This window comes from Salmo trutta, chromosome 34, assembly GCF_901001165.1.
Source record: "Salmo trutta chromosome 34, fSalTru1.1, whole genome shotgun sequence".
NCBI classification, from domain to species: Eukaryota; Metazoa; Chordata; class Actinopteri; order Salmoniformes; family Salmonidae; genus Salmo; species Salmo trutta.
Window position 1 is genome coordinate 42,635,493 of NC_042990.1, and position 25,186 is coordinate 42,660,678.

Consider the following 25,186-nt stretch of genomic DNA (forward strand, 5'->3'; position numbering starts at 1 on the left):
ACTCAGCTTGGAAGGCGGGACTTATCCAGAACTCAGCTTGGAAGGCGGGGCTTATCCAGAACTCAGCTTGGAAGGCGGGGCTTATTCAGAATTCAGCTTGGAAGGCAGGGCTTATCCCCAGAACTCAGCTTGGAAGGCGGGGCTTATCCCCAGAACTCAGCTTGGAAGGCGGGACTTATCCCCAGAACTAAGCTTGGAAGGCGGGGCTTATCCCCAGAACTCAGCTTGGAAGGCGGGGCTTATCCCCAGAACTCAGCTTGGAAGGCGGGACTTATCCAGAACTCAGCTTGGAAGGCGGGGCTTATCCCCAGAACTCAGCTTGGAAGGCGGGACTTATCCAGAACTCAGCTTGGAAGGCGGGACTTACTTGAGAAATGTTGTTTCAAATACATAAGACACATTTTCCATTCACAGAACCAACTTAAAACTGGAACATGCTTATTCCTGACCTTGTCTGGGAAAAAGCTTGGTTGATGCCTTACAAATATTCTATACCAAACGAATTTAAGGAAGTGCACTTCAAGATTCTACATACGATATATCCATGTAATTCTACGTTGTCCTAATGTGTTGATATTGATGATATCTGCGTTTTCTGTGATAAACAAGGTGAAAATCTTACACACTTGTTATATGAATGTAAATGTCTGATAGATTTTGAACACTACCCATGTTTTTGACATGAAGGATATCATTTGTTACTATTACAATGATAAAAGACCATTGAAATGATTGTGCATTTTTTTATTCTTGTTGCCAAATCAAAATTTCAGAATTCTACACAAATATTTGATTTGTTAAGACATTATCCATAGTGAATAACAAAAATAATAACATCTTCCTGAATCATTGAGATATTTATCTGAGTGAATACAATTGCACATATTTTTATTTTTGTTGTATGTATTTAGGATTTTCTTGTTTAAACCCGTGTTTTGTTAGACATGTTTGACGTAGGGATGTTTTTATTTTATTTTATTTAACATTTAGTTAACTAGGCAAGTCAATTAAGAAGAAATTCTAATTTACAATAACAGCCTACTTACTGATATAAGTCGGATACGTGACATCCCAGTAAGTTGTTGATTGCTGATACTTTGCTGATACTTTTGTATAAATGAATAAAATATAAAGATAATAAGCTAGTTAAATAAAGGTTAAATAAAAATAACTCCAATAACTCCAATATAGTGATTTTTTTTTATCTCAAAGTTGCCGGAATGTCACGTATCCCACTTATACCAGTACACTCTTAACAACTTCAGCATTACGAAACTTCTATTCGATAAAATAAACGTCACGTAGAAAATAACCCATTCATTCATTTTTTTGTTAGTTTTTGGTTTTTGGTTAACCAAATTCGACACTTCTCTCAATTTGACCTCCATACAAAAAAAACCCCTCCTTGCTTTAGTGGGAGAAACATCACCACCAGCTGGAAGGAGACAGATTTATTATTGTATTTATTTTCCGCCGAGTTGACCACTTCCTCTTCCTCTCTGGCCGCCATTTTGAGGTTAGGTTGTTGAACGGACGAGCTCGCTAGCTACCACACGACAACACCAGGACGAATACAACAACTGGAACTGAACAACAAACAAACAAACACAACAACCAACAAAAAATAAGACGTTTTTACAACAAAAACATCGTTCAATATGGGTCCACCAGGAGACAACCCACGTCGTGTGTCCTCTGAAAGAACGGAGGATTTCAGTTGGTTTGTCAATTTATCTTGACATGGCATGTAGGTTAGTTGGTGGTTGTAACGACTGAAGGGAGAAAAAAAACAACACAAAGCGCAGATAGCTAGTTAGTACCTCAACGCTTGAAAGAGATTTTTGTTTTTTGAAACACGTTTGTTGTCTGTAAAAAAAAAAAAATAATACAAAATTAAGAGAATCAAGTTGGTTCTCTCGACGGGAATCATAACCAACACGATGATGACGATATTGAAGCAAAATGTCATTTAAAATGCCGAGATACAACAGTTAGCTAGCCAGTCAACGGGACAAGTCATTCGACTCGTGAATACCAAGCTAGCCAGACGACAACTCGGCGGAAATGTAAAACGAAAGATGGGACTGTCAGCTAGCTAGTTAGCTAACCCGCACGACACACAGGCCTCAATTACGTCAAGAAATAAAATGATGTAGCTAGCTAGTTAGCCCACTAACTAGTTAGTGTTGGAAGTGTATACTGCTTAGCCTAGCTAGCTCACGTTAACTAGTCAACAAAAATACTCCCGTCACTATGAGTATCGACAACGGATGTAAACAAGGCCGCGGGCCAGTTCAATGGCAGTAAAAATTTAAAAAACCCGACATGTCAAAACTACTCTGTAAACTTCAATGTTGTAACTTGGTGCCGTCGTCTTGTGGAATCTACATTTACTTGCCACGATGGTTTTCTATACCCCCAGTTATTCAGGAACACGTTCATAACGCGGTCTCTGCCGAGAAATAAACACAAAACAAACGGGGTCAATCATGGACGAAGCTTTGAGTTTGAGAAAACACGAATAGAATTGTCTGCTTTTTTTTTGTTTTTGTGTTGTAATCTCCTATTTCACTAGCGAGAAGTAGTGTCGGTATGGGTTTTGGAAATGGCTATCCTTTCTGTTAGTAGTTGTCAGTAACCTAAAGAAAAAGGTGTACCTTTTATTATTTTTTTAATTTCCTCATTTGTTTTCACTAGGCAAATGTGTTGAATTAAAGTTCATTTGGCCTGTATTCGAATGTCATACTTTTAATCACAACATGGCTTCTTGAGTAATTAATAAAACAAATGTAGCCAAATATTGATTTAAGAACCCCCCCTTCCTGAGCATAAACAATTTTAAATAAATAAAATGACATAGCTTGCTATTTCATTCGTTTCCTCCTCAATAAGTTGGTAGTTATTTCAAAAGAGCTAGTGTAGAATAATTTAGATTTCTCGTTCTGTTAAAAAGGTAGCTCACTAGCTACATATAGACAACTCGAAAGTATAGTCAAAAATATTCTGTAATAGAAAAGACACTAGCCATCAACATCTAATAATGGGGGACCCAACCTGGAGAAGAAATCAAACTAGAGATCGACTCCGTGCTCAGATTCGAAAGAAAAGGGAATCTTTGGCTGACCAGTTTGACTTCAAGATCTACATAGCCTTTGTGTTCAAGGACAAGGTGAGTATTGTGGAGGAAGCAAATTAGGTCCTACTTTCTACTTCCCCAGAGTCCCATTTAACTCGTGGATACCATTTTTGTTTTCTGCCTGCAGTTTGAAAAAAGTTATACTTCAATCAACACTAGTTAGCATTAGCTCTCGAAACTACCTCTAACTTCCTTTAACACTGGACACAGAGACATTACAAATGGCATCCACGGGTTCATCTGGCAATGGGGAAGTAGATAAAGGGCCTTGTCAAAATACCAAAGTATCCCTTTTTTTAATGTCTCTTCCATTTCCTCTCTTTTCTGCTCACTCCTATGGCAGAAGTTTGTCTGCACGGGTTATTGTTATTGTCTCCCCCCCCTGTCCTCTCTGTTCCTTCAGAAGAAGAAGTCAGCTCTGTTATTCTCATCCATTTCCTCTCTTTCTGCTCCTTTCTATGGCAGAAGAAGAAGTCAGCTCTGTTCGAGGTAGCTGAAGTGCTACCGGTGATGACCAACAACTATGAAGAGAATATCCTGAAAGGTGTACAGGATTCCAGCTATTCCCTCCAGAGTTCCATGGAACTTCTGCAGAAAGATGTTGTTCAGTTACACGCCCCACGTTACCAATCAATGCGCAGGGTAAGTCAAGAACACGGATTCCGTTCCGTTTTTCGGCAAACCTACCAAACCGTGTGCGAACAACATGTAACGGTGTAGGTTCCGTCCCTCTCTTCGCCCCCAAACCCGGGCTCGAACCAGGGACCCTCTGCACACATCAACAACTGACACCCCCACGAAGCATCGTTACCCATCGCGCCACAAAAGCCTCGGCCCTTTGCAACGCAAGGGGAAACCCTACTTCACGGTCTCAGAGCGAGTGACGTCACTGATTGAAACGCTATTAGCGCGCACCACCGCTAACTAGCTAGCCATTTCACATCGGTTACACACACACACACCGCCACGGGCACAGTTGGGCTTTCCTCCATGTTGTTGTTGTTGAGGAAATGTTTTTAGGTTCTATTTCTCAGAGTTAAAAACTCCTACGGACATTTACGAAAGCTTAACCAAGTTTTTAATTCTTCCCAGAGGATCAATACAGCTGCATTAGACAAACATTTTCACACAAACACTGATATTTAACCCTTCCTTCTAGACTGAGTCTCCTCCTACACATCTGTACAAACATTGTATCTTTACTGCTAGACAGGACACTAGTAATACGGGCAAAAAACGTATTTCTCCCTTAACGTGACCTGACCTCAACCCCCTCCATCACTAACCCATAGCTCTATCCCCTTATCAACGCCTGCCACATGTAATTGCGTCCCTGCACTCAACACAGTCCAAGCTTAGTAGCACCCACTATATACCTTCCTCCTATAACCCTTCACTTCTGGTGTAAACCCTCTAAACCTCAGCACTCCCTCAGTGACATGACTAAGTATATTTTCATATTCTCAGAATCCATCAGTGTCAACAATGAATGTTCCTCATTTCTACTAGCATGACTCACATTGTAGCGTTTCAGCCAGCCTGCCACATTGTCTATTGTCCTTGGGTAGACACTGACAGTGACCTGGCTGTCTGTAGACTACTGGCGGGTGTTCATTTCCCCACCCAGTTCGGGGAAACCATGCCGTTTATTAGCCTACAGATGAAATGAGTTATGTGGTGAAAAGTGCATGTTGATGAGTTCGATGCCCCTTTCGGCGTGAGGCTCGACGCCCGACTGCTGTTTGACAAATAAATATTCTCACAGTGTGGGTAGGCTAGTCTACATTATCTGTGAACTGTTGGCTAGAGCCAAGACCAGAGTAGACACGTTTACTATTTAACACAACAGTTTTTTGTGACACAACTACATTTACATTTAGTCATTTAGCAGACGCTCTTATCCAGAGCAACTTACAGTAGTGAATACATACATTTCAATTCATTTCATACATTTCATTATTTAATTTTTTTGGTGGGAAAATGTTTGAATATTCACATGGAAATCTGTTACTAAATTGGAGGTGAACCTAGCTAGTGACACAGTACACTCCTTTTTGACCAGAGCCCTATGTAGGTAGATGACGTGCTGTTTTATTGACTGTATCGTTCCTCTGTTGTTGTTGTTGCAGGATGTCATAGGATGCACCCAGGAGATGGACTTCATCCTGTGGCCGCGCAACGACATAGAGAAGATAGTCTGTCTCTTGTTCTCCAGATGGAAGGGGGCCGAGGAAGAACCCTTCAGGCCTGTTCAGGTAAAACATTTAGCTTCCTTCATCAAATAGCTACACACCTGGGTCCTATTCACTACACCCCTGAATTCAAATGTTTTATTTATATATATATTATTTTACCTTTATTTAACTAGGCAAGTCAGTTAAGAACATGTTCTTATTTTCAATGACGGCCTACCGGGGAACAGTGGGTTAACTGCCTTGTTCAGGGGGCAGAACGACAAATTTTTACCTTTGTCGGTTTGGTGATTCGATCTTCTAACCTTTCGGTAATTAGTCCAACGCTCTAAACCACTAGGCTACCCTGCCGCCCCATATTCAAGCAGTATTCTATACTGTTTCGTTGAAGGCCAGTCATGGTGAATGTAGTATCTCTATTTATCCATTTTTATGAAGTGTTGTATCCCATATGTATTTCTGTTTTTTTGTTTATCCACAGGCCAAGTTTGAGTTTCATCACGGAGACTACGAGAAGCAGTTGTTGCACGCTGTCGGCAGGAGGGACAAGGCTGGAATGGTTATGAACAACCCAACTCAGTCGGTCTTCCTCTTTATGGACCGACAGCACTTACAGGTCAGTCCATTCACACAGCACAGCTTTTACCACCTCTAGGGCTCTGGTTAGACACGGTGACCTATATAGGGAATAGGGTGCCACTTGGTTGATAGGTGGGGGATGAGTCCCATCTCTCTTGCTTTAGTTTCAGACAGCTGTTGATCCATCTGGGCCTGTGGGTAGGTTCCACCAACGTGGTTTAAATTCATCGATGATTAGAGCTAATCTGGGTTTTTGTAAATCTAGGTTTAATAATTCATCAGAGATGTGTTGCACCAATTTAATTCTAAGTCTGGATCAGTAAATCTATAATTAACGATTTTAAACTATGATTAGTGACACGTTTAGTGTTACCTCCATATATATATATATATGGAGGTATCTCGTGAGTTGAACCGGAGTAGCTAGCCTACTTGACAAATGAGACCACTGACTTTCGTGTTCCTTGATAAAATAATAACAATGTAATGTTATAACCACTGCATCGGTAAAGGTTCTCATGGGTTGGCTGATTTTTAAATAAAATCAGTACTAGACAGAAACTAGACAGAAACTAGACAGAAACTAGACAGAAACTAGACAGAAACTAGACAGAAACTAGACAGAAAACGGTAATTTGTTAGCTACTGTAGCTAGCTTTTTATTTGTTTATTTCACCTTTATTTAACCAGGTAGGCTAGTTGAGAACAAGTCCTTTATTTAACCAGGTAGGGTAGTTGAGAACAAGTCCTTTATTTAACCAGGTAGGCTAGTTGAGAACAAGTCCTTTATTTAACCAGGTAGGCTAGTTGAGAACAAGTCCTTTATTTAACCAGGTAGGCTAGTTGAGAACAAGTCCTTTATTTAACCAGGTAGGCTAGTTGAGAACAAGTCCTTTATTTAACCAGGTAGGCTAGTTGAGAACAAGTCCTTTATTTAACCAGGTAGGCTAGTTGAGAACAAGTCCTTTATTTAACCAGGTAGGCCAGTTGAGAACAAGTCCTTTATTTAACCAGGTAGGCTAGTTGAGAACAAGTCCTTTATTTAACCAGGTAGGCTAGTTGAGAACAAGTCCTTTATTTAACCAGGTAGGCTAGTTGAGAACAAGTCCTTTATTTAACCAGGTAGGCTAGTTGAGAACAAGTCCTTTATTTAACCAGGTAGGCTAGTTGAGAACAAGTCCTTTATTTAACCAGGTAGGCAAGTTGAGAACAAGTCCTTTATTTAACCAGGTAGGCTAGTTGAGAACAAGTCCTTTATTTAACCAGGTAGGCTAGTAGAGAACAAGTCCTTTATTTAACCAGGTAGGCTAGTTGAGAACAAGTCCTTTATTTAACCAGGTAGGCTAGTTGAGAACAAGTCCTTTATTTAACCAGGTAGGCAAGTTGAGAACAAGTCCTTTATTTAACCAGGTAGGCTAGTAGAGAACAAGTCCTTTATTTAACCAGGTAGGCTAGTTGAGAACAAGTCCTTTATTTAACCAGGTAGGCAAGTTGAGAACAAGTCCTTTATTTAACCAGGTAGGCAAGTTGAGAACAAGTCCTTTATTTAACCAGGTAGGCTAGTTGAGAACAAGTTCTCATTTACAACTGCGACCTGGCCAAGATAAAGCAAAGCAGTGTGACACAAACAACAACAGAGTTACACATGGAATAAACAAACAAGCCAAAAACACAATAAACAAGTCGATGATCCAGTAGAAAAAAGAAAGTCTATATACAGTGTGTGCAAATGGCGTGAGGAGGTAAGGCAATAAATAGGCCATAGTAGCGAAGTAATTACAATTTATCAGATTAACACTGGAGTGACAGATGCGCAGATGAAGATGTGCATGTAGAGATACTGGTGTGCAAAAAGAGCAGAAAAGTAAATAAAATAAAAACATTAAGGGGATAAGGTAGGTAGATAGTGTGGGCAATGTACAGCTGCAGCGATCAGCTAGCTATCTGCTCAGATAGCAAGTTTATAAACCAAGCTAGCTAGCATACAATATAATTTATTATTGTCATTACTTAATGTTATTTAGCCATTTTATTATTTGTGCGCTAGCCGCCTGATCATAACGCGTCAAAGAAGTTCACATTTCTCCGCTTATGGGGAGAAAAAACCCCCTCTTGTAGGAGATGAGGGAGGAATTTAGGAACCTACTGGAGGATTAAAAAAAAAAAGTCAAACAACACAAATGTCAAAAAGATGGAAGACACCTGGGCCATTTTATGTGACAAATGTAATGGATTGACACGGATTTAAAGAAAAGAGGGAACCAAATCGGATGAAAGCGTGCTGGGAAAAAATCTTAAAAGCGTAAGCCAAAATGGATACAGCAAAGGAGAGACGGGGGCTATTTCAGACCGAAGCCGGAGGGGCCTCAGTCCGTCCGTCCAAGGGAATTGATCCTATCACCTAGAAGATATGCGAGATGGTTCCCCAGCAGTTTGCCCCTCTCCATAACCCCTATGATGACGATGGACAACTTGACCCACCAATATTTACTAAGCATAAATAACTGGTAAATATCAATGCCTACAATGCACGATTAAAACAAAAGCTAATGCTACTTCATTACAACATGTTACATAACATCATCATTCGTACCAAGGCTGGGCATATCATAAACCCCAATTCAATTGTTGTACAAAATGGGGGAAAGTAAATAGCCTAGTAATAATGAGTTTAATTATCATTAAACTCAACAGGATTCAACCTGTCTTTTAATTATTCTCTGAGGAAATCGTTTCGGTTTCTCCACAGTAGATATGCTGCCATTTTATCAGTTCAACCACAAGTGGCAAGTTAGAATTAATCTCCAATCTAAATGAATATGATTTTTTTCTTTATTCATTGAGCAACAGGCTTAATTAATCTAGGTTTAAAGTGAAAATTAATCTTAGGTTAGAGGAAGGATTTAATTTAACTAGGATTAATTTAAAAACAGGTTTAATATTTGGTGTAACAAGATTAATAGCGAATCCTTGATTTAACCCAGATTCATAGCTAATCCTTGATTTAACCCAGATTCATAGCTAATCCTTGATTTAACCCAGATTCATAGCTAATCCTTGATTTAACCCAGATTCAAAGCTAATCCTTGATTTAACCCAGATTCATAGCTACTCCTTGATTTAACCCAGAGTAATAGCTACTCCTTGATTTAACCCAGAGTAATAGCTAATCCTTGATTTAACCCAGAGTAATAGCTAATCCTTGATTTAACCCAGAGTAATAGCTAATCCTTGATTTAACCCAGAGTAATAGCTAATCCTTGATTTAACCCAGAGTAATAGCTAATCCTTGATTTAACCCAGAGTAATAGCTAATCCATGTTGGTGCAACCCATCCTGTGTCTCAAATGGAGATCCTTGCTTGGAACGCAGTTCCAGATGGCACCCTATTCCCTAAATGGGACACTACTTTAGACCAGGGTTCCATTGCACTCTGGTCAAAGGTAGTGCACTATGTAGGGAATAGGGTGCCATCTGGAACGTAGGCGTAAAGTAGTGGACAGACACCTCATTTTAACACAAGTACGTGTGTCTTGACTTTAGACCTCAACTGAAACAGGTTGCCACACAGCCTAGTGCAGCCACACAATGGCTTTGGGGAAGCTAAGAGCCTATTGAAATGATTTGAAGTAGGCAATTATTCAGACAACGTTGCCAAACCAAACCTTGCACCGGGCCTGTCTTACCGCGCGCCAGGCCTGTCTTACCGCACTCCGGGCCTGTCTTACCGCGCTCCGGGCCTGTCTTACCGCGCTCCAGGCCTGTTGATTGTGCCGAACAGTCCTTCTACCCTCAGTGTTAACCTGTCACCGCTGCACTAGTCACAATGGTTTTGGAGAAGCTAAAACCTCTATTTGGAGCTCTCATGTAGGTTTTAGAGGATCATTCAGACAAAGGTCCTCTGTCATGGGACACTGTCCAACCCAAAGAAATATAATATATTAGTGAAATTATTATTAATAATAAATTATATGGTCTTACCCTTCTCTCTCCCCTTGTCGTCACCCCTTCTCTCTCCCCTTGTCGTCACCCCTTCTCTCCCCTTGTCGTCACCCCTTCTCTCCCCTTGTCGTCACCCCTTCTCTCTCCTTGTCGTCACCCCTTCTCTCTCCTTGTCGTCACCCCTTCTCTCCCCCCTTGTCGTCACCCCTTCTCTCCCCCCTTGTCGTCACCCCTTCTCTCCCCCCTTGTCGTCACCCCTTCTCTCCCCCCTTGTCGTCACCCCTTCTCTCCCCCCTTGTCGTCACCCCTTCTCTCTCTCCTTGTCGTCACCCCTTCTCTCCCCTTGTCGTCACCCCTTCTCTCCCCCCTTGTCGTCACCCCTTCTCTCCCCCCTTGTCGTCACCCCTTCTCTCTCCTTGTCGTCACCCCTTCTCTCTCTCCTTGTCGTCACCCCTTCTCTCCCCCCTTGTCGTCACCCCTTCTCTCCCCCCTTGTCGTCACCCCTTCTCTCCCCTTGTCGTCACCCCTTCTCTCCCCTTGTCGTCACCCCTTCTCTCCCCTTGTCGTCACCCCTTCTCTCCCCTTGTCGTCACCCCTTCTCTCCCCTTGTCGTCACCCCTTCTCTCTCCCCTTGTCGTCACCCCTTCTCTCTCTCCTTGTCGTCACCCCTTCTCTCTCCCCTTGTCGTCACCCCTTCTCTCCCCTGTCAGACTCCTAAAACCAAGGCCACAGTTTTTAAGTTGTGCAGCCTTTGCCTGTACCTGCCCCAGGACCAGCTAACGTGCTGGGGCGTTGGAGACATCGAAGACCATCTCCTCCCGTACATGCCCGACTAGGGCCCAGCCGGTCCTCCATGGCTTCCACCCACAACACAAGGAAGACTTAACCCCTAAGCCACTGAAGCAGGTTGATCTCTCATCCACCACATATCCTTCTTTCCATTGAGTAGAACTGCTGCTTGGATCTCCTCTTGTTTGTTGGTTTCCATCTTCCTGAAGCTAATTTAAAAATGAAAAATCCATATTTGTTTTTCCTTACCTACCAAGCTTCCTCCTCCTAGCTCTGCTCCTACCAGTTTTGGATTGGTTCTCCCTTTTATCCACCCGTCCTCCACCGTCCATCTTGTTTTTATTTTTGAACCTGCACGAACATTGATTTTGAGTGGTTGGTTATTCCCCTGGAGCTGCACTGTCAACGACACAGAGCAGTCCAGTCACTGAAGGAACTCATTATGTTGCTACCAAGCAGGAACAAAGTCACACAGGGTTTTTTTTTTATGACGTTCACAGGGGTCCTCTTGTCTCTGCTGGACACATTGTAACCCATGTCATAACAGATTGGAAAAGCTTCTGTCATTTCAAAGCTGGGTTAGAGGGGAAACGTGTGTGAGGGGTGGGGGTTTTTCTAGAACGACTAGCTACAATCTATGACGGGTCAGCCTAGGTGGCGTTTTAAAACGTCTCCTCTAAAGCAAAGATAAAAGGTGAAGGAGTATTTGTCAAATCATTTGGTGTAGGTATTCACATCCTTTATTTTTCCTTTTAAGCCACCCTTGTTTAATGTTGGCTGTTTTTTTTTTTTTCTGGGTTCATTTGCTTTTCCTGTGAAATATGCCAGGAACACCATTGGTAAGATCTGGAGTATAGTTGGGAACTGATGGGAAGAAGTTGTCAAGACAGTATTGTGAATCGCATGGTGCGGACCGACACAGGGTTGAAATGTTTTGTTATATGCTGAAGGTTGTTACCACGCAAGCCATTCAAGCTACTGAAATCTGATGGGGGGTTTTCTGGGTGTGGGTTGGCATGGGTGTTGTGTGTCTATATGGAAGAATTAATATACCTAACAATGGAACAGGTTGTTGAGTTGAAAATAATGGGATCGTTACATGTTTATGTTCCTTTTAATTTGATGGACAAGTATCCTAAAAAGTACTAATTGCTGCAGTGCTTATAAAATGTAAAATGGGGGGTGTTTTTTTTTTTTGTATTTGTTTTTTTTGCTTGCTTTGCTTTGCTGGGGAAAATAAGGCACAAATCAGTCAGTACATTTTTAATTGAGGGTTTTTCTTTGTTGATTCAATATGTTGGATTTAAAGGCAGGTCATTTTGAGTTTATTCTTTTTTTTTTTTTTTTATGCATCTAGAAATCAACATGGCTGAACAAATCCCAATACAATGTAACATTTGAAAGTATTTCCTGGTGTGTTTTTATTGTGTGTACACAAAGTATATTTACAGCAGAATGACATGCAAAAAAATATATATATTATTTAGCAAGTCTGTTGTGGGGTGAAGAACAATTTACTGACACAGTATCACCAATAGTCATGTTTCTTCACCCACAGACTTTCTGTTGGACAGTGTCGCAGCAGCAGTATGATCATTCACAATTTGCTGACGGGGGGAGATTTTCCCTTAGGTACAGATCTAGGATCACCTTTCCCTCCCCCCAATCTTAAATATTAGTGGTGGGGGGGGATGCTAAACTGACCCAAGACCAGTGTGTAGGGGCAACATCACCTTACACCGAGTAACTGATCTAGCTCCCAAGGTGCTTTGTGTGCCTTCCTTGTGCGATGAGTTTCCCAGAGGCTTTGCTTGTGAGGTCTACAGTAGCGAACGCCAGGGTCCGCCCTTGCTTCAACACAGTGGCTGTGATCAGCACATCCTCACCCATCTTGGCGGCGTTCATGTACCTGTTGGGGAACAGTTGTTCCATTCAGTGGATGTGTCCTAAATGGAACTCTTGTGCACTTTAGACCAGAGGCCCTAGAGTGTTATTTTTCAGACAAAGTGAGATTTTCCTTTCAGTGTTTTGACAACGGGTTAATCTCTAATCCTTCCCCTATTACAGTGTGTGACTTGTAGAGGCTTAGAGAGTTCGGGCTCAGCCCAAGACTACAAAACCAAAACAAGCATTCTGTTTATTCTACAAGTATATTATCAAGCCTGGGTACCAGTCTTTTGTGCCAGTCATACCAAACCGCACCAAATAGATCTGAGACCGGGCTATATTCTCCATTAGATCACCTAGCTACTGTAATTTTAACTATAAAACTCACGTGATGTTCATGTCCACGCTGACACCGGGTGCCCCCCGTTCCGTGTACATGATGGCAGTGGTGGAGATGACGTCGACCAGCGTTGCGGTCAGACCCCCATGAAGGGTGCCCCCTCGGTTTGTGTGCTCCTCTTCCACTTTAAACTCACACACCACTTTCCCTGGGCTGGCTGTTACAATGGCCACCTGGTGGAATAGATAATTATCCCTTGATCTATTAATGAAGAGGACGCTGTAATATATCAGAGTTGTAAGACTAGGGGTACATCTCAATTGTATTTCCTTGTGTCCTCTACTTTCCTCCTCAAAAATGCACTGGAGGAACCTTCAGACATTCTGCTCCAATGTGCATCGAGGAGGACGTGAGGAATCAATAAAATACAATTGAGATTCACTCTAGGTAAAGAGATAAAAAAAATAAAAATAAGGATGACGTGAAAACACTTTTTTTTCCCACATACACAACAAGCCAGTCAAGGCAGGTAAATGGGTGGCGATAGGAAGCAACCTCCCGGTGCTTACAGTACGAGTCTCTTGTACAGTAACTCGTAAAATATCATTTATTTTACCGTGACATACCTTACTTAAAACTCGATCAAACCCCGGACTGTCCACCATCGCCCGCATAATTGTTTTTAACGAGTTTAAAGACAGAGTAACCATGTTTAATGCTGAATGAGTTCAATGTCAACTTGATACAAGTAGATTTTCCTCCAAACAGGAAACTGTTCCGATAACTAAATCTTCCGGATATTATACAGTTTTAACAAGGTTCCGCTTTGACTTAATATTTGTTGGGTATGATTATGCATTTATTTACTCGCATATGAAAGTGTCATATATATTGAAGGAGTTCGTGTTCATTTTCTACATATTTCTACATATTTATTAATTAACTGGCCAGATCTTTGCGTCAACCCGGACTATTTAAACTGTCACACAGCTGTTAAGTGGTGTCGGAGCTCGAGCGACAACACGCATCTAAAATACCTTTTGCTTTCGCTTCTAACAAGATGTAAGCATCGCTATGAAGATAGAGAAACAATGAGTAATATTTCCAAGTCCTTGTCGACTTCAGAAGAAACCAAGACTTCTTCTCTGTGATGACTTCGTGTGTGGCTCAAAGCTAACGTTGCCTTGCTGAAAATGACAGGGACATGGAGGTCTAGCTAGCTCATATCAGTCCAATTGTTATTAGTTCCCCGTTCCCTGAAACTATTCGCATACTATCCAGTGTGTTGCCAATAGTATTTTACCCCACTGTCTGTTTGTGGTTAAAGTTATCTCTGAGAGTTCACTCCAATTAAATTTGTCCGATGTTTTCAGGCCTCAGAACTGTTTTAATGTTATGTCAATCATCCTTTATCTAACTAAACTCAGCAACAACAAAAAAATAAACTTCCTCTCACTGTCAACTGTGTTTATTTTCAGCAAACTTAATTAGCATGTGTAAATATTTGTATGAACACAAGATTCAACAACTGAGACATGTGCCTAACAGAAATGGAATAATGTGTCCCTGAATAAAGGGAGGGTCAAAATCAAAAGTAACAGTCAGTATCTGGTGTGGCCACCAGCTGCATTAAGTACTGCAGTGCATCTCCTCATTGACTGCACCAGATTTGCCCGTTCTTGCTGTGAGGTGTTACCCCACTATTCCACCAAGGCACCTGCAAGTTCCCGGACATTTCTGGGTGGAATGGCCCTAGCCCTCACCCTCCGATCCAACAGGTCCCAGACGTGCTCAATGGGATTGAAATCCGGGCACAACTAGCCACTCCTATCTGGTCCAGCGACGGTGGGTTTGTGCCCATAGGCGACGTTGTTGCCGGTGATGTCTGGTGAGGACCTGCCTTACAACAGGCCTACAAGCCCTCAGTCCAGCCTCCCTCAGCCTATTGTGGACAATCTGAGCACTGATGGAGGGATTGTGCATTCCTGGTGTAACTTTGGCAGTTGTTGCCATCCTGTACCGATCCTGTGCAGGTGTTGTTACATGTGGTCTGCCACTGCGAGGACGATCAGCTGTCCATCCTGTCTCCCTGTAGCGCTGTCTTAGGCGTCACACAGTACGGACATTGCAATTTATTGCCCTGGCCACATCTGCAGTCTTCATGCCTCCTTGCAGCATGCCTAAGCCACGTTCATGCAGATGAGCAGAGACCCTGGGCATCTTTCTTTGGGTGTTTTTCAGAGTCAGTAGAAAGGCCTTTTTAGTGTACTAAGTTTTCATAACTGTGACCTTAATTACCTACCGTCTGTAAGCTGTTAGTGTCTTAATGACCGTTCCACAGGTGCATGTTCATTCATTGTATATGGTTCATTGAACAAGCATGGGAAACAGTGTTTAAACCCTTTACAATGAAGATCTGTGAAGTTATTTTGATTTTTAAGATTTATCTTTGAAAGACAAAGGGATATTTCTTTTTTTGCTGAGTTTATATGTTAATATATCTGTTAATACATCTATATGTTATGAGATACAGTGCCTTGCTAAAGTATTCGGCCCCCTTGAACTTTTCGACCTTTTGCCACATTCCAGGCTTCAAACATAACGATATAAAACTGTAATTTTTTGTGAAGAATCAACAACAAGTGGGACACAATCATGAAGTGGAACGAAATTTATTGGATATTTCAAACTTTTTTAACAAATAAAAAACTGAAAAATTGGGCGTGCAAAATTATTCAGCCCCCTTAAGTTAATACTTTGTAGTGCCACCTTTTGCTGCGATTACAGCTGTAAGTCGCTTGGGGTATGTCTCTTATCAGTTTTGCACATCGAGAGACTGACATTTTTGCCCATTCCTCCTTGCAAAACAGCTCGAGCTCAGTGAGGTTGGATGGAGAGCGTTTGTGAACAGCAGTTTTCAGTTCTTTCCACAGATTCTCGATTGGATTCAGGTCTGGACTTTGACTTGGCCATTCTAACACCTGGATATGTTTATTTGTGAACCATTCCATTGTAGATTTTGCTTTATGTTTTGGATCATTGTCTTGTTGTGAGACAAATCTCCGTCCCAGTCTCAGGTCTTTTGCAGACTCCATCAGGTTTTCTTCCAGAATGGTCCTGTATTTGGCTCCATCCATCTTCCCATCAATTTTAGCCATCTTCCCTGCCCCTGCTGAAGAAAAGCAGGCCCAAACCATGATGCTGCCACCACCATGTTTGACAGTGGGGATGGTGTGTTCAGGGTGATGAGCTGTGTTGCTTTTACGCCAAACATAACGTTTTGCATTGTTGCCAAAAAGTTCAATTTTGGTTTCATCTGACCAGAGCACCTTCTTCCACATGTTTGGTGTGTCTCCCAGGTGGCTAGTGGCAAACTTGAAACAACACTTTTTATGGATAGCTTTAAGAAATGGCTTTCTTCTTGCCACTCTTCCATAAAGGCCAGATTTGTGCAGTATACGACTGATTGTTGTCATATGGACAGAGTCTCCCACCTCAGCTGTAGATCTCTGCAGTTCATCCAGAGTGATCATGGGCCTCTTGGCTGCATCTCTGATCAGTCTTCTCCTTGTATGAGCTGAAAGTTTAGAGGGACGGCCGGGTCTTCGTAGATTTGCAGTGGTCTGATACTCCTTCCATTTCAATATTATCGCTTGCACAGTGCTCCTTGGGATGTTTAAAGCTTGGGAAATCTTTTTGTATCCAAATCCGGCTTTAAACTTCTCCACAACAGTATCTCGGACCTGCCTGGTGTGTTCCTTGTTCTTCATGATGCTCTCTGCGCTTTAAACAGACCTCTGAGACTATCACAGAGCAGGTGCATTTTTACGGAGACTTGATTACACACAGGTGGATTCTATTTATCATCATTAGTCATTTAGGTCAACATTGGATCATTCAGAGATCCTCACTGAACTTCTGGAGAGAGTTTGCTGCACTGAAAGTAAAGGGGCTGAATAATTTTGCACGGCCAATTTTTCAGTTTTTTATTTGTTAAAAAAGTTTGAAATATCCAATAAATTTCGTTCCACTTCATAATTGTGTCCCACTTGTTGATTCTTCACAAAAAAATACAGTTTTATATCTTTATGTTTGAAGCCTGAAATGTGGCAAAAGGTCGAAAAGTTAAAGGGGGCCGAATACTTTCGCAAGGCACTGTATGTTATAATACATCTTATACTCTGTAATCTGTTAATACATCTATATGCTACTCTATATCTATATATGTTATTCTATACATAGATATATTATAACGTGTGTGTATATATATTTTAATTTTTTTGTGTGTGTGTGTATATATATATATATTTATTATTATAACCTACATACATACACACATACAGTTGTATGTCGGAAGTTTACATACACTTTAGCCAAATACATTTAAACTTGTAGTAAAAGTTCCCTGTTTTAAGGTCAGTTAGGATCACCACTTTATTTTAAGAATGTGAAATGTCAGAATAATAGTAAAGATAATTATTTATTTCAGCTTTTATTTCTTTCATCACATTCCCAGTGGGTCAGAAGTTTACATATACAAATTGAGTGTTTGGTAGCATTGCCTTTAAATTGTTTAACTTGGGTCAAACGTTTTGGGTAGCCTTCCACAATAAGTTGGGTGAATTTTGGCCCATTCCTCCTGACAGAGCTGGTGTGACTGAGTCAGGTTTGTAGGCCTCCTTGCACGCACAAGCCTTTTCAGTTCTGCCCACACATTTTCTATAGGATTGAGGTCAGGGCTTTGTGATGGCCACTCCAATACCTTGACTTTGTTGTCCTTAAGCCATTTTGCCACAACTTTGGAAGTATGCTTGGGGTCATTGTCCATTTAGAAGACCCATTTGTGACCAAGCTTTAACATCCTGACTGATGTCTTGAGATGTTGCTTCAATATATCCACATAATTTTCCTGCCTCATGATGCTATCTATTTTGTGAAGTGCACTAGTCCCTCCTGAAGAAAAGCACCCCCACAACATGATGCTGCCACCCCCGTGCTTCACGGTTGGGATGGTGTTCTTCGGCTTGCAAGCCTACCACTTTTTCCTCCAAACATAACGATGGTCACTATGGCCAAACAGTTTCATCAGACCAGAGTACATTTCTCCAAAAAGTATGATCTTTGTCCCCATGTGCAGTTGCAAACCGTAGTCTAGCTTTTTTATGGCGGTTTTTGAGCATTGGCTTCTTCCTTTCTGAGCGGCCTTTCAGGTTATGTCGATATAGGACTCATTTTACTGTGGATATAGATACTTTTGTACCTGTTTCCTCCAGCATCTACACAAGGTCCTTTGCTGTTGTTCTGAGATTGATTTGCACTTTTCGCACCAAAGTACGTTAATCTCCAGGAGACAGAACGAGTCTCCTTCCTGAGCGGTATGACGGCTGCGTGGTCCCATGGTGTTTATACTTGCATACTATTGTTTGTACAGATGAACGTCGTACCTTCAGGGGTTTGGAAATTGCTCCCAAGGATGAACCAGACTTGTGAAGGTCTTGCCTGATTTATTTAGATTTTCCCATGATGTCAAGCAAAGAGGCATTGATTTTGAAGGTAGGCCTTGAAATACATCCACAGGTACACTTCCAATTGACTCAAATGATGTCAATTAGCCTATCAGAAGCTTCTAAAGCCATGACATCATTTTCTGGAATTTTCCAAGCTGTTTAAAGGCACAGTCAACTTAGTGTATGTAAACTTCTGACCCACTGGAATTGTGATACAGTGAATTATAAGTGAAATAATCTGTCTGTAAACAATTGTTGGAAACATGACTTGTGTCATGCACAAAGTAGATGTCCTAACCGACTTGCCAGAACTATAGTTTGTTAACAAGAAATTTGTGGAGTGGTTGAAAAACGAGTTTTAATGACTCCAACCGAAGTGGATACATACATATAGATATAACATATAGATATTAATCTCTCTCTGACCTAGGTGCTTACTGGTATTCTGGCTTGATTGATTGTAACCCATAAACTCATGTATCTAAATTGACCAGAGGTAGCATTACATGGTAACTAACCTACACGGCACAAAAATATAAACACAACGTGCAACAATTTCAAAAGATTCTACAGTTCATGAGGAAATCAGTCAATTGAAATAAATAAATTAACCCCTAATCGATGGATTTCACATGACTGTGAATACAGATAAGGTATCTGTGACCAACAGATGCATAAGGTAGGGGGCATGGATCAGAAAACCAGTCAGTATCTGGTGTGACCACCATTTGCCTCATGTAGTGCGACATCTTCTCATAGAGTTGATCAGGCTGTTGCTTGTGGCCTGTGGAATGTTGTCCCACTCCTCTTCAATGGCTGTGTGAAGTTGCTGGATATTGGCGGGAACTGGAACACTGTCGTTCACGTCGATCCAGAGCATCCCAAACATGCTCAATGGGTGAGTATGCAGGCCATGGAGGAACCGGAAAATGTTCAGCTTCCAGGAATTGTGTACAGATCCTTGCGACATGGGGGCCGTACATTATCATGCTAAAACATGAGGTGATGATGGCGGATGAATGGAACGACAATGGGCCTCAGGATCTCATCACGGTATCTCTGTGCATTCAAATTGCCATCGATAAAATACAGTTGTGTTCATTGTCCATAGCTTATGCCTGCCCGTACCATAACCCCACCACCACGGGGCACTCTGTTCACAACATTGACATCAGCAAACCGCTCGCCCACACGATGCCATCTGCCCGGTACAGTTACAACCAGGGATTCATCCGTGAGTACACTCCCCACTGAAGTCCATTAAATCCCCAAACTGCAGTCAGGTCAAGATCCTGGTGAGGACGACGAGCACGTAGACTCGCTTCCCTGAGACAGTTTGTGAAGAAATTATTTGGTTTTTACAAACCCCCAGTTTCATCAACTCTGCCATTTGGGATAGAGCCTTGATCTGGGTCACTGTTTAGGGCCATTCCATTCCAGTCAAGCTGACCATGGTCATCCTGAATGTCCTGAACTCAGGCTTCTAAAACATACTGTAAAGTTACTTAGCACCGCTATGCCACTGCTTTCCATGTGAAAAAACATTACACGTTCCCAAAGCTCAGCTCTGCACTGTACATACTGTAGTTGATAAAATCGGTTTGAAACAGACAGCAAGGATCTTTGTTACAAAACATCACTCATATCAGGTCCCGAGTCAATCAGTAACGAACAGCAGAGGGTCAAGATGAACCAGCTTGTCCCTGAATGTAAATGTATCATTTAGCTTGGTGTTGACCGTATTAACACAAGTACACATAAACCTTGATCCTTAGTGATTTGCTAAATATTTCAATGAGCATCTTAAAAGTAAAAAAATATTTAAAAAAAAACTTGTTGCCAGTTATTTTTATTTATTTAATAAATAACACTGAACAAGCATGGTACAGTGATAAATATCAATTCATACACTGATATTATCTGGATGACGAAATAGAGTACGTTTGTAATGCACTTGATAACGGTGGGGCAAGTATTTCATCGTCCCTGGTCTGAAGCTAGTCTAGTACCTTGTTCCATAACCTGGTCTGAAGCTAGTCTAGTACCTTGTTCCATAACCTGGTCTGAAGCTAGTCTAGTACCTTGTTCCATAACCTGGTCTGAAGCTAGTCTAGTACCTTGTTCCATAACCTGGTCTGAAGCTAGTCTAGTACCTGGTTCCATAACCTGGTCTGAAGCTAGTCTAGTACCTGGTTCCATAACCTGGTCTGAAGCTAGTCTAGTACCTGGTTCCATAACCTGGTCTGAAGCTAGTCTAGTACCTTGTTCCATAACCTGGTCTCAGATTATTTCCTATTATTCTATATGTAAATCCGAGACACTCCATTTGGTATGATGTTATGTTTCGTATGTATTAATTTGTGAAAGTCAGTCACCCATTTTATAGGTTACGAATTTGCCAAAATGTACAATATGTTACAAATTTGTAAAACGTATGATATGTTGCGAATTCTAGTTAGATGGCAAACAGTTAGTTTAGGAGTTACGTTAAAGGGGAAGGGCTAGCTAACATGTTAAGATTAGGGGAAGGGCTAGCAAACATGTTAAGATTAGGGGGAGGGCTAGCTAACATGTTAATATTAGGGGAAGGGTTAGCTAACATGTTAAGATTAGGGGGAGGGCTAGCTAACATGTTAAGATTAGGGGAAGGGCTAGCTAACATGTTAAGATTAGGGGGAGGACTAGCTAACATGTTAAGATTAGGGGGAGGGCTAGCTAACATGTTAAGATTAGGGGAAGGGTTAACTAACATGTTAAGATTAGGGGGAGGGCTAGCTAACATGTTAAGATTAGGGGGAGGGCTAGCTAACATGTTAAGATTAGGGGGAGGGCTAGCTAACATGTTAAGATTAGGGGGAGGGCTAGCTAACATGTTAAGATTAGGGGAAGGGCTAGCTAACATGTTAAGATTAGGGGGAGGGCTAGCTAAGATGTTAAGATTAGGGGAAGGGTTAGCTAACATGTTAAGATTAGGGGAAGGGCTAGCTAACATGTTAAGATTAGGGGGAGGACTAGCTAACATGTTAAGATTAGGGGAAGGGTTAGCTAACATGTTAAGATTAGGGGAAGGGCTAGCTAACATGTTAAGATTAGGGGGAGGACTAGCTAACATGTTAAGATTAGGGGAAGGGTTAGCTAACATGTTAAGATTAGGGGAAGGGCTAGCTAACATGTTAAGATTAGGGGAAGGGTTAGCTAACATGTTAAGATTAGGGGAAGGGTTAGCTAACATGTTAAGATTAGGGGAAGGGTTAGCTAACATGTTAAGATTAGGGGAAGGGCTAGCTAACATGTTAAGATTAGGGGAAGGGTTAGCTAACATGTTAAGTAGTTGCAAAGTCGCAACGGTTACAAGACGTTGGCTTTATACGCCCACCTCAACCACCCTATTTTAATTTTTACCTTCAGTAACCATGTCTCATGTAACCAAACGTAACGTATCATACTAATTAGTATCGCGGATTTGCTTTTACTATGTTACGTCAGGTCTATGAGACCAGGCTGTGTTCCAATGGGCAGTTAAATCAAGAAACCAAGTTTCTCTTAGGTACAGATCTAGGAACAGCTTCCCCTTCCCCAATCCTAACCTTAACCATTAGCTGGCAAAAATGTATAAACCGACCCAGTATCTGAATACCCAATTTACTGGTATCCAAATTGGTAGTTATAGTCTTGTCCCATCGCTGCAACTCCAGTAAGGACTCTTCTTGACACAATGCCCGCTTAACCCAGCCGCACCAACGTGTCAGAGGAAAAACCGTACACCTGGCGACTGTATCAGCGTGCACTGCGCCCGGCCCGCCACAGGAGGTCGCTAGAGCGCGATGGGACAAGGACATCTCGGCCTGCCAAACCCTCTCCTAACCTGGACGTCGTTGGGCCAATTGTGCGCCGCCTCATAGGTCTCCCAGTCACAGCCAGCTATGACACAACCTGGGATCGAACCCGGGTCTGTAATGACGCCTTAGACCGATGCGCCACTTGGGAGGCCCCCCGCAAATTGATTTTAACAAGCAATTGGTCCCCCCCCCCAAAAAATGCATCCCTCTGAATTTCAAAATCCCGATGTGGCCCTCAAGCCAAAAAGTTTGCCTACCTCTGATCTAGAGGCTACTTCACCAGACTCCAGTTAGCTCACAGAGTAGGGCTTTCTTAGCCTGGACCCAGATTAGTTTGTATATCCAACTCTTATGGTCATTGTCATGTCAAACACTATTTAGGAGTTGGCTAAACAGTAGAAACAGATCTGGGGACAGGCTAAGACTTGGTAAGTCTATGGAAGACTTCCTGTACAAATCCATGGTTGCATAACATGTGTCTATGTTAAGTAGAGCCAACAGATGAACAGAAACTAAAGATTTCGATGTCGGTAAAACCCGCTTCATGATTGCATAACATATGTCTACGTTAACCTCGTCCCCAGGCTCAGTGACTAGAGACGACACCTCTACTAACCTCGTCCCCAGGCTCAGTGGCTAGAGACGACACCTCGTCCCCAGGCTCAGTGGCTAGAGACGACACCTCGTCCCCAGGCTCAGTGGCTAGAGATGACACCTCGTCCCCAGGCTCAGTGGCTAGAGACGACACCTCGTCCCCAGGCTCAGTGGCTAGAGACGACACCTCTACTAACCTCGTCCCCAGGCTCAGTAGCTAGAGACGACCACTCTACTAACCTCGTCCCCAGGCTCAGTGACTAGAGACGACACCTCGTCCCCAGGCTCAGTGACTAGAAACGACACCTCTACTAACCTCGTCCCCAGGCTCAGTGACTAGAGACGACACCTCGTCCCCAGGCTCAGTGACTCGAAACGACACCTCTACTAACCTCGTCCCCAGGCTCAGTGACTAGAGACGACACCTCTACTAACCTCGTCCCCAGGCTCAGTGACTAGAGACGACACTACTAACCTCGTCCCCAGGCTCAGTGACTAGAAACGACACCTCTACTAACCTCGTCCCCAGGCTCAGTGACTAGAGACGACACCTCGTCCCCAGGCTCAGTGACTAGAGACGACACCTCTACTAACCTCGTCCCCAGGCTCAGGGACTAGAGACGACACCTCTACTAACCTCGTCCCCAGGCTCAGTGGCTAGAGACGACACCTCGTCCCCAGGCTCAGTGGCTAGAGACGACACCTCGTCCCCAGGCTCAGTGGCTAGAGACGACACCTCGTCCCCAGGCTCAGTGGCAAGAGACGACACCTCGTCCCCAGGCTCAGTGGCAAGAGACGACACCTCGTCCCCAGGCTCAGTGGCTAGAGACGACACCTCGTCCCCAGGCTCAGTGGCTAGAGACGACACCTCGTCCCCAGGCTCAGTGACTAGAGACGACACCTCTACTAACCTCGTCCCCAGGCTCAGTGACTAGAGACGACACTTTTTCCAACTGCCCCGTTTGTTTGTCTAAATAAAAACAGTTTAAATGCTGTGCTGGTGGACAGAGTAGAATTAATGAAGCGTTGGTCCGTCTATGATGACGTGTTGGGCAGCTTTACGTGTCAGACAGCAGGTACAAGGCAGGTTGTTAGCCTGGATCCCAGATCTGCTTGTGCGGTCTTGCCAATCTCCAATGTAGCCTGGGTACCAGTCTGTTTGTGCCACCGTGCCACTCCTCGTCTTGGCTTGAACGACAGCATGAAGTAGGTAAAAGCACAAACAGATCTGGAGCCAGGCTAAATGCAACCCAGGGAATGTTGTACGATTCGGCCCGTTAATATCAATATAGTCCCGTCATCACATTTCTGCACACACCTTTTCAAAAACATTATTGCTAAATTCAGGAAGGAGGCCCCATTCTCAGAAATAGTGAAGACTTAAATTCTGGTATACACATTATTAGAATAATAAAAAAAATATTCGACAGCTTTTTGAGAGAGACAACAAACTGACAAGACAGCATGGAATGTGTTGGTGTATACCTCTATGCTGCTTCCAAAACCAGAGAAGAAGAATGAGAAAAGATGGAACAGAGAAGACTGTTGTCACATCGGTTTGTGGTGGAGCCAAGCCAACACCTTATCGTCATTTTGGCAGGACAACAGAAACCGGTCTGGGACCAGGCTATGGGGAAGAGAGATTTTCAGGCTTGGGAACAAAACGAAGACCAAACCAGACCAGATGATGTTTGATAGAAGCCAGTATCCTCTACTAGACCTTTACCATCAAAGCAGCAGCATCACCACAATAAGAATATTCAAGTCCATTGAATAAAGTGTGCACATAAGGATGCTCACATTCATCGTTTCGCGTACATGTCATGTTTGATTTGTCCGTATTAAGAAACACCATTTTATATACTAGTGATTTAAACCAGCTGGAATCTGGAGCTCTAGATTCATGTACACTATATTTACGTAAGTACGCGGACACCCCTTAAAAAAAAATAATTATGGTTTCGGCTATTTCAGCCACACCCGTTGCTGACAGGTGTACAAAATCCAGCACACAGCCATGCAATCTCCATAGACAAACATTGGCAGTAGAATGGCCTTACTGAAGAGCTCAGTGACTTTCAACGTGGCACCGTCATGATGCCACCTTTCCAACAAGTCAGTTCGTCAAATTTCTGCCCTGCTACAGCTTCCCCGGTCAACTGTAAGTGCTGTTATTGTGAAGTGGAAACGTCTAGGAGGGGAAAAAAACGGCTCAGCTGCAAAGTGGTTTGCCACACAAGCTCACAGAGTGCTGAAGTGCGTAAAAATTGTCTGTCAATAACTGTTCGTCAGGAGCTTCAGGAAAAGGGTTTCCATGGCCGAGCAGCCGCACACAAGGATATCACCATGCGCCATGCCAAGCGTCGGTTGAAGCGGTGTAA

General features: G+C 42.6%; 2 protein-coding genes and 2 long non-coding RNA genes across 6 annotated transcripts; 1 reads left to right on the forward strand and 3 right to left on the reverse strand.

Moving 5' to 3' along the window:
* The first annotated feature begins 1,459 nt into the window (after nucleotides 1-1,459).
* On the forward strand, nucleotides 1,460-12,042 carry LOC115174157 (uncharacterized protein C6orf62 homolog). The gene is made up of 5 exons (XM_029732856.1): nucleotides 1,460-3,169; nucleotides 3,602-3,778; nucleotides 5,266-5,391; nucleotides 5,810-5,944; nucleotides 10,560-12,042. Exons 1-5 carry the CDS (start codon nucleotides 3,041-3,043, stop codon nucleotides 10,683-10,685), a joined length of 693 nt encoding a protein of 230 aa, XP_029588716.1. The 5' UTR covers nucleotides 1,460-3,040; the 3' UTR covers nucleotides 10,686-12,042.
* On the reverse strand, nucleotides 12,035-13,658 carry acot13 (acyl-CoA thioesterase 13). Its single transcript, XM_029732858.1, has 3 exons — nucleotides 13,492-13,658; nucleotides 12,914-13,098; nucleotides 12,035-12,547 (listed from the first exon to the last, which is right to left on the reverse strand). The coding sequence occupies exons 1-3, from the start codon at nucleotides 13,573-13,575 to the stop codon at nucleotides 12,391-12,393; spliced, it is 426 nt and encodes a 141-aa protein (XP_029588718.1). The 5' UTR covers nucleotides 13,576-13,658; the 3' UTR covers nucleotides 12,035-12,390.
* Nucleotides 13,659-20,205: 6,547 nt separating this feature from the next.
* Nucleotides 20,206-22,098, reverse strand: LOC115174159 (uncharacterized). Of its 2 annotated transcripts, none has more exons than XR_003871742.1 (2): nucleotides 20,431-22,098; nucleotides 20,206-20,358 (listed from the first exon to the last, which is right to left on the reverse strand). It is a non-coding gene; the product is annotated as an uncharacterized LOC115174159 (long non-coding RNA). The 2 variants fall into 2 exon arrangements; XR_003871741.1 differs by having other exon boundaries at nucleotides 20,395-22,098.
* A 97-nt stretch (nucleotides 22,099-22,195) lies between these two features.
* Nucleotides 22,196-24,817, reverse strand: LOC115174160 (uncharacterized). Of its 2 annotated transcripts, none has more exons than XR_003871744.1 (3): nucleotides 23,608-24,817; nucleotides 23,079-23,389; nucleotides 22,196-22,827 (listed from the first exon to the last, which is right to left on the reverse strand). It is a non-coding gene; the product is annotated as an uncharacterized LOC115174160 (long non-coding RNA). The 2 variants fall into 2 exon arrangements; XR_003871743.1 differs by having other exon boundaries at nucleotides 22,927-23,389.
* Between the last annotated feature and the right edge of the window lie 369 nt (nucleotides 24,818-25,186).

Excerpts from the sequence above, each read along its gene's own strand:
- acot13 (XM_029732858.1), bottom strand. The coding sequence starts at position 13,575 with ATGGTTACTCTGTCTTTAAACTCGTTAAAAACAATTATGCGGGCGATG. Across the intron at positions 13,099-13,491 it reads TTGATCGAGTTTTAAGTAAG|GTGGCCATTGTAACAGCCAG; the intron begins GTATGTCACGGT and ends CTATTCCACCAG. Across the intron at positions 12,548-12,913 it reads AGCGTGGACATGAACATCAC|GTACATGAACGCCGCCAAGA; the intron begins GTGAGTTTTATA and ends GTTCCCCAACAG.
- LOC115174157 (XM_029732856.1), top strand. The coding sequence starts at position 3,041 with ATGGGGGACCCAACCTGGAGAAGAAATCAAACTAGAGATCGACTCCGT. Across the intron at positions 3,779-5,265 it reads GTTACCAATCAATGCGCAGG|GATGTCATAGGATGCACCCA; the intron begins GTAAGTCAAGAA and ends TTGTTGTTGCAG. Across the intron at positions 5,945-10,559 it reads TGGACCGACAGCACTTACAG|ACTCCTAAAACCAAGGCCAC; the intron begins GTCAGTCCATTC and ends CTCCCCTGTCAG.